The sequence below is a fragment of the Gastrolobium bilobum genome, unplaced genomic scaffold (assembly GCF_033153095.1).
Source record: "Gastrolobium bilobum isolate Gb01-03AN ecotype WA unplaced genomic scaffold, APGP_CSIRO_Gbil_v1 utg39150, whole genome shotgun sequence".
NCBI classification, from domain to species: Eukaryota; Viridiplantae; Streptophyta; class Magnoliopsida; order Fabales; family Fabaceae; genus Gastrolobium; species Gastrolobium bilobum.
In genome coordinates, this window is record NW_026899658.1 from 59,151 (window position 1) to 68,458 (window position 9,308).

The 9,308-nt window shown below is 30.8% G+C and overlaps 1 protein-coding gene across 1 annotated transcript; it reads left to right on the plus strand.

Annotated features, from left to right (window-relative positions):
• Window positions 1-223: 223 nt before the first annotated feature.
• LOC133292394 (uncharacterized) lies at window positions 224-5,826 on the plus strand. The gene is made up of 7 exons (XM_061490792.1): window positions 224-314; window positions 1,146-1,220; window positions 1,457-1,837; window positions 2,629-2,670; window positions 4,092-4,241; window positions 4,789-4,850; window positions 5,359-5,826. Exons 1-7 carry the CDS (start codon window positions 224-226, stop codon window positions 5,824-5,826), a joined length of 1,269 nt encoding a protein of 422 aa, XP_061346776.1.
• The last annotated feature ends 3,482 nt before the right edge of the window (window positions 5,827-9,308 follow it).

The following is a 9,308-nucleotide window of genomic DNA, read 5'->3' on the forward strand; positions in this document are numbered from 1 at the left end:
TATAAAAAATAAAATTATTTCTTATAACATATCAAATATTAATCCCCATATTTAATTATATGTTGCATTGACTAAATGTCAGCCTTTCACAATATGACAAAGTTAGGCTTCTGGCACTAGTCGTTATAAATTTACTTAGCACTCTTCTTTTTGGACACACAAAAAGCTGAGGCGTTCCTGGGAGTTGAGTAGTGAAGGCGACCAAGCAAAGTGCCTGTCAACAATGGAAGCCGAAGCGCAGAAACTGATGACTCAGGAAAATGTTTATCAGCATAATCAAATACAGTTCAAGGCCAGTGATCAAGACATACAAGGTAGCAATTAAGGAACATTAGGTTTCGTATTTTCCTTGACACAAAAAAATTCATCTTGTTTTTATATGCATTCTTCAAACAATGGTTTAATTCATAAGCTTGTACTTCGGCTGTTTTTGTTCTTTTTTGTGCCTGTTATTATGTGTGTGCGCGCGTGTTTGAGAAAGAGTTTACGGAGAAGTTGTTAAAGGATAGAAATTTCCACAAATTCAAATGAAGACACAATTGCATTTCATGACTTACTAATGAAGACTAATAATAAAAATCGAATCAATAGCATTTGAGTACACGGCTAAATTGCATTAATTAAAGAGATGTTAAACTTTTATCTACTACGTCTTTTGTTCTTTTTTGGTTTTTATTATACATTCGGTCTTTCTTTCTTTCTTTCTAATTTGTATGTTTTGTGAGCCAAATGGGGCACATGGCTGTTTCTTAAACCCTCACTCGGGTACAAGGTATTTTTTAGAATTTTCGGGAAACTGAATTTTTCTAAATTTTTAATTTTTGGATATTATTGTAAATTTAATTTTTTTATTATATTCTTGAAAATCGAGATTCCCGGATAAATTTTTTTTTTTCCACTACCAAACGTCCCCTAAAGATGTTTTGATTTTCCTCAAGGACAATATACACTTGTATAACATAAATAACGAAAAAAAAAATAAAACAAGAAAATATTCACTCAATGTTTGAACCCTTTAAAATAAGGAGAATAATAAGAAAAAATATATTTAATTTATATGCTAGCTTAGCAATTTGTTTTCATGTATTAATTAAACTTATCGTTTTCTTCATTATGAAAATTTTCAATGTTCATCTAATTTATAGTTGCTGCTGCTTTCTCGAGCACAAGGGTCACTACTGGAGGAGGAAATGATCATGGAGTCAGCAACCAATTCAAGGGTATTGTTAATTAAAAAATAAATACATGTATTTAAGTAAAAAAAATTACATGTATTTAGAAGAAAAAAAAAGAAGAAGAAGAAGAAGAAAATATACACTCAATGTTGCTCCCCTTCAAAATAAGGAGAAAAATGAGAAAAATATTGTTTAATTTATATGCTTTGATATGTTTTCCTGGATTATTATTATCGGTTTATTCATGATATGAAGATTTTAAATATTCATATAATTTGCAGTTTCCGCTGCTTCCTCGTGCAACAAAATTACTATAGAAGGAGAGAATGATGGAATCAGCAACCAACATGAGAAGGAAAAAAATTTATTACCTGCTCGTGATCATCCTGTAGTTTCTTTTAATTCTTCTAATTCTTTTCTGTATACCCAAGATGGACCAATAGGCATAACCATATCACCTAGTGAGGGAGTGCAAGAAATATATTTGACGAAGATGTTTTTTAGGCTACCAAACCATGCATTCTATTGCCCAAATTGTAAGGTTTGTATCGAAAAGGTTTTATTTTACAAAACAGATGAAAATCCTCCTGTTCCTGCTGAGCCTCCAGTTATTGATGGTCCAGTAAGATGCTCAGCATGCCTCAGTTTACTTATTCAAAAAGGTAATAATATTTTATTTACTGCTATTTCATGTGACGGTGATAATTATAATTGTTGTCGCTAGTGCATTATATTATTAAGATTTTAAAACTTCAATAGTGTCAGCACATGTTAAATAAAAAATCATGTTCAATTAAGTTTAATAAAAGTAATGATATATATATATATATATATATATATATATATATAAATTATTGTTTCTCATATTGTATGAGATAATTTTATTTTTTTACACACACATAAAAGTGTGTGAGGCTCATATAAGACCATGTCAAAAGAAGAAAGAAGAAAAGATAATATGGGTCATACATATTTCTATACGTGTGTAAAAAATAAAATTATTTCCTACCAAATACTAATTTCATAAATCCAACACCGGTCCTTCCAAGCTACTTGTACAATAACAAAAACACAATGTTGCTACTATTCGGAATGAATGAAAGAAGAAGCTCATTGATTGTGCATTTTAATAAAATACTAATTTCCGCCTCCAGTGGCATCGTCTTTAAATATACTTTGCACCTACTTTATATATTTTATAAACATTAATTTAGCCTAATTTTATGGTCTTATCTCCCTATTTTCATCTTGAAAAATTGCATCAAGTCTTGTACATTATTGGCGACCAAATATATTTCAATTGATCTATATTGATCTGTATGAATTCACACACACACACAGACAAATACTTAGAAATAGAATACATGTTCTGGCATATGATAGTTTTCAGTTCTTAATTGATATCAAATACAAAATATGACCAAACTTAAAATTCTTCTTTGGTTTTGAGCAGGCAAAGAATTTTTTACTGGTTTGGTATCACATGGTAGTTCAGGTAATGTATTTCCTCAACTCATTTAACTAAATTCATTATTGACTTTTGGAATTAGCTAACCATCTATTCCATGTTCATGGGGATGCGTGGCAAGCAATAAGAGGTTGGGTTGGACTTAGAAAATATGAATTTTTCTTCCTCCTTCAGAAGTAATTCTAACCATATATGACATATTACCTTGATCCAAGTTATATATAAACCTCTAACAAGCTTTTTTTTTTTTTTTTTGGTAAACAAGCATTTTATTTAAGTATTATATATGCTCACTTCATAGGATTGCTACCTGTCATATATATTATAAAGGATAATGATAGATACAGAAGCTCTTTCTTCACACAAACCACGGGGACCTTTGAATGAGTGATTAAAAAAATTACAATCATGACTTTACACAGAATAAAAAATTCAACAAACCTTTTTCTTCTTGAGAGGTCGTAATTTTTTTTTAAGAGAAAGTTATATTTACAAATTTTTTGTTTATAAACTACATTAAGTATGACCGATTATACTTTAATCAAAAGTGTATGACCGGTCATACTTAGTGTAATTTATAAAAAAAGTTTATAAACGGATCATTTTCTTTTTTTATATGCCTAGATACTTTTGAAATTATAAATAGATATAGTGTTTCTCCTATATAATAGTGAATAAAATTAGGCTTTAATGTTTCTAAAGTGAATGTAGATAAGTTATCTACATTCGCTCCCAAAACGACGTCATTTTGGATTGAAAAATTAAAAAAATAATAATGAAAAAGACTATTATAATCTTGAAATAAATTACAATTACAAAAATACCTTAATTTCTGCCTCAAAACGACGTCGTTTTGGGCTCACTGTAGATAAGTTATCTACATTGACTGTAGAAAAAGCGAACCCATAAAATTATATTTGCAATCTTAAAATATATCCTTTTGTGATTTGAAAACAAAATATAGAGATAGAATTTTAAGAAAATTCATATTGTAGCAGAGAAATAAAATTTCAGACATCCTCTGTTTTTTTTTCCAATTTCAAAATAATATATTTTTTATTATAAGAAATAAATTTATCTTGTACGAGAAATGATTTATCCATTATAAGTTACCTTAAAATGATAATTTCTTTAATTGATTTTTCATTTTATAGTAAGAATATATTAAAGCTTTTATACTTGAATGGTTCGAGGAGAAGAAGAAAAATATAGGAGAAATACACAGTTTATATTATTATATTAGCGGGCAGGGTAAATCATAAATTTCTATTAATAGTGGATCACTCTCCAATTTGGAACATTTTCGTGATTAAATTAAATCCTGCAATCATCTACATATATCTCATATATCATTGTATTTAATTCTTGTGCTATATTCACTCTAATTTTCTCCAGTGAAATTATGTGCTATATTTGTTGAACAGACCAATCATCCCTTACCATACAAGATCCATCTGGTCCTACACCAGCACCTCGCGGGAGACCAGAAAGTACAAAAGAATGGGAAGTACTTAAAAGCATTGTTTATGGTGGTCTGGCTGAATTATTAGCGAGCCTTAGTGTTGTGACATCTGCAGCAAGTGCTGATGCTACCACATGTACTTAAACTTTCTCCCTCCTTGTTTTCTCACTTTTGCTTTTCAAATTATCATTCAACAATACTATTGATTAGATTTTACACATTTCATGTGAAATAATTATGTTTTCAACCACCTCTTAAAATAAAGTTAAAAATTACTTATGTGTCTTTATTTAACAGTTTAAAATTTTAAAGTAATTAGTTCAAAATATAGTATTAAAGCTTTTATAATTAAATGGTTTAGAATTTGATAGTTAATTATTACATATATTCTTCTAATAAAAAAAATTAAAAATTTAAATAAATCTATGTATTGTCTACACTTCAAACTCAGAAAGCTCTTTAGTAAGGGAGTTAATTACACTTATGTAATTAAATACTAGAAAGATGAAAGTATAGTTTACCGGATGCATCGATTACATGTATATTATAGGATCTTTACAAAGTAAAAGAAATTGATGCAAATTTAAAAATTCTACAATTTTTCTATGGATCGTGAACTTGGATTAATAGTATAATACTAACAAATTTATTGATTAATGTTATTTGTCAATTTGTATTTGCAGTGAACATTGTTGCTCTGGGTATCGCAAATTTGATCGGTGGACTTTTCGTCCTGGGTCATAATGTGAGTTTTGTTTAATATACATGTTGCTATGTTTTTATTAAAAAGATAACACTACACGCAAGCTTTTAAAAATCTTAACTTTTTCCCTATTTAATTTTATAACACAAATGAGTATTAGAATTTAAATCAACATGCATCAAATTCAATAAATGCTACTTATGCATTTAAATAATCACATAATAGCTGTGAATGAATGAATGCCAAGAACGATTTTTGCTGCTTTTTGGTTTAATACTGCAATTTAATTCCTAGTTTTTAATTTTGTTGATATCACATGTACAATAAAGAAAAGCTTGATTATTACAGTTACGTTTATTATTACAATTTAATTCTCATGCTTTTTAGAGTATTTAAGTGTTCACATAAAGTCACTAGGTGTGAACTAACGATTATTATGGATTTAGGTAATTTGTATGAGTTCATAAATTCCAACCTTCAATACTTCAAATGATATATATATATTTTTTTCAATTAAGACTGATTCCTACATTTATTAATATATTTACAGCTTAGGGACCTGAAAGCTTCGCAACCTAGAGAAGAGGGCAGTGAAATAGAAGCAGAAGGGGATAAATATTATGAGTTACTGGGGAAGAGGGAGAATTCAATTCTGCATGCCTTTGTAGCTATCTTATCGTTCCTTATTTTTGGGTTAGTACCACCAGCAGTATATGCCTTCTCATTTCGTGAGAGTGATGACAAGGATCTCAAGCTTGCAGCAGTTGCAGGAGCTTCTTTACTTTGTATAGCATTGCTTGGCATTGCTAAAGCTTATATACAGAGACCAAATAATTATGTTACATACATCAAAACAGTACTTTACTATGTTACCTCTGGAGTATTGGCCTCATTGCTTACTTACGTAGCTGGCTCCCTGGTGAAGAAACTTGTTGAGCAACTTGGATGGTTTGAGCCAAAATCAGGCTTGTCTGTTCCGGAGATAAGTGTAGAGAAACACGAATGGGGTTCCTATTAATAAGGGTAGGTGTTGTTTTGGACAATGTTTGAATTGAATAATCTTGTCATGTTTCATTGATTGAAGCATTGACATTTAATTTTAATGTTTTGTGTGTTTTTTTTTTTTTTTTTTAGTTGGGCAAATTTCCTCTGTTCATTGTGCTGTAAGTTGGAAAGGTATTATTGGGGAGAATTTCAGAATTTCCACTTTAGCACATGATGTCTTTGCTCCTGGTTTGTATGATAATCATAATAATAATAATAATAATAATAATAATAATAAGCCAATCATTGACTAAATGAGTCGAAGGTCAATTAGCCCAATAATGTTAAAGGTTAGCCTGACAGCTTAACAAGTTTGAAAATCCTGCACTAAATTAAAACTATTTAATCTGACACGTTCTATCATGTTTGAAAATTTGGATCTTTCACTAAATCAAAATAACTTAATCTGGACGTGCCTAGAATTATAGTTCTTGTATTATGGCCTGGACAGGGAGAAATGAACCGGATCACCGAACTCATGCTTCATTTTATTAAAAACGGAATTTTTTTAGAACTTAAAAGGGAAATATAAAAAAAAAAAAAAAGGATAAAAAGTGAAAAAAAATTCTCTTTTTAATAAAAGGGAGTATTGAATTCAGTGGTAGTACACTGAAGTTTTTCTCAAATAGGCTCCACAAGTTAGTACTGTAAAATAATTAAGCTGTGCCGTCTGCTAAGGTTGGAAGAGGCGTGTATTTGATTACTTAATGGATAAGTCACCGTTGTTTTGACTTAACATGGTGTTCTGGACCAATATCTGGGTTTAGGGCCAAGTATGGTACGTTCGGGGCCTAGTAAAAATTTGCACAGTACGTAGGAGAATTATGAGATGTTCTCTTGCCATGAATTCCTCCCATATTGCTGCATATCTGAAGATTCTCTCTTAAAATAACTGAATTCATCTATAAGGATATCCGCGGAATTTCATTCCTAATTATTTGGCCATAGTTTGAAATTATTTGCCGAGTTCCTTTTTAATAAGAATGAATTTGGAACACAAAATATGACAAGGGTTATTATAGTTTAATTAGTGGTTTTGAATTTGAGTCTTGAATATGCAGCAATATTGAATAGCTAATAGGGAGAGTTTTGCTATCTTTATAATTCTATCCGACTCAAACTGAATCAGTCGAATAATTAATAATATATAACAATGGTCCAATGAAATCAGGGATGAGGGGACCAAAACTTCAACAGGGTATGAGTGTATTGGAACTCAGTAAAGGGGAGAGCTCAATGGAAAAGTGTGTATTTATGGCTATGGAGAGACAAAGTAAGATGGTTTATATAGGGAGTCGAAGTAATGGAGAAGGAGTGATTCCTTCTTCCACTTCCCGTATACAGAGTGGTTAAACACATTGTTATGTCTAGTGGCCCCACATGAAATAAGGGCCCTATACTCATAAGGACATGAGATATGCATACAAGAGGAATAGGGAATATAGACCAATATATTTAGTTTGATATGAGCCTTAAGTTTCAGAACAAATTGTAAGGAGTTTTTACCGTAGTTCAGTTATCGTTAGAGAATTGAGTAGGCGGTGGTGAGAGTATGTGTTCATTCCTCCTCAGTATCGTCTTTGGAAGGGGTTTAAAACCTTAATACTAGGACCCGCACCGAATCGGACTAGTCGCGAAGCAATGAACCGATTAGAATATTTCAAAAAAAAAATATAAGGAGGTCAATTAAGATAATTAGCAACTAACATAGAAGTAATCATATATTTAGTCAACGATTTAGTTAAAAAAGTATCGATTGTGATGGAACAATGTACTATTTATGACCTACGTATCTAGACACATACTACGCGGGATGATGGATCCAAACCAATTATGGCATAAAAGGCCCAAAAGCCAAGGTTTAAAATGTAAGAAAACATGTCTATCGCGCGTTGACGTCACCCCATAGGCATACCAACAACTCATAACTCTATAACCACCCTAATAGCCAATAGCTAAGGGAAAAGCACCTAATTTTAGTTATACATAAAAGGCATAACCCACAAATAGGCATTTGACACACATGATAGACTACAAAAGCCACCCCAATCCGCTAATAATATTAAATGCCGCCTCACTAAGATGGCATAAGCAGGACATCCAACAACTATAAAATGATAATCTTATCTATCTTTACAAAAGCTCATTGATCAAACATTGACTTAAACGTCATAATGTCTTGCAGGTATCTCCCTCCATCTGTGCCAGACAGGAAGAGTAATCCAGCATCACTTCAACCATCCCACAGGATTATCCTGCAATGATATACATCCCAAAGCATATTCAACCATATTGATATTGGACCAGACTCAACCGTGTATGATCCAGCTTAGTAACTCTTGGATTGATCATGTTCAAAAATTGCTAATAGACGTTAAATTCATAATGTTTTGAATGCAAAGTAGAGCCTTAAAACTCTTAAATTAAGGACTAAAATATGAATTTAATGTCATAAATTATTAATACTGAAATGATGAGAGGAATTGTTATTAAATTATTTTTTATATGATTATGTTATTGTTTATGCTTTTTAGTATTTTAGATAATTGGGCAGATATGGAGCAAAAATTATCATGATTGCTGCAAAAAAGAATAAATAAAATCTCATTCAAAAGATTTGTCATTAGAGCGCCCAAAAAAAGAAAACCCCAAACCTAATGTATAGGCATCGGCGTCTTTATAAATACTTCCTTCATGGCTTTCTAAAGAAGCTTTTCACCAAGGGGAGCGAGAGTCGCCAAGGTTTCATGCTTTTGAGAGATGGAGACGTGTTCAAGGCAAGATCAAGTAGGGATTTGGAGAGATTCACTATGCCCTCCTTGCGATGGAGTTTGAGGAAACTTTTATGTTTTCTTTTGTCTTTGTTTTTGCCATGAGTAGATGAATTTCTCTCTAGTTAGGGTTGGATGGAATCCAATTGAATCTTTATATTTTTGAGTTAATCTTTAATGCAATTTTCCCTTTCTATATTGAATGAATGTGTCAGTTATTCATTCCTTCTATGAGTTCTTCCTCTTATAGATTGAATTAGGATTCATATACGACAATAGGGATGTTGGTATATGAATTTGGGTTGACTCATTCATCATTTATTTTTATGATTCTAAGAATAGACATATGAATTGTACCATTTTTATAATTCTTAATTTTAATGCTTAAACTCCCTTGAGAAACACCAAGGAATTAGGATCTAGAGAGTAAAAGGTTAAAATACCAAGAGATTGAGTTTGACAAGCAATATAAAAGAGTCGATTAATTAAGGTTTTTGATTCAGAACATAAATGGAAGATTAGGGGAAATAAAATCCCTAACTATACTTTTCTTGATTGCTTGAATATTTGATTTTGTATTCATGTTTTTATTTTTATTTTAATTATTAATTAGTTTTTAATTATAATTATTCACTCTAATAATGGGCTTCATAAGTTTTTGGAGATTATGAGTCTTATCCATTAA

Excerpts from the sequence above, each read along its gene's own strand:
- LOC133292394 (XM_061490792.1), top strand. The coding sequence starts at position 224 with ATGGAAGCCGAAGCGCAGAAACTGATGACTCAGGAAAATGTTTATCAG. Across the intron at positions 315-1,145 it reads CAGTGATCAAGACATACAAG|TTGCTGCTGCTTTCTCGAGC; the intron begins GTAGCAATTAAG and ends TCTAATTTATAG. Across the intron at positions 1,221-1,456 it reads AGTCAGCAACCAATTCAAGG|TTTCCGCTGCTTCCTCGTGC; the intron begins GTATTGTTAATT and ends TATAATTTGCAG.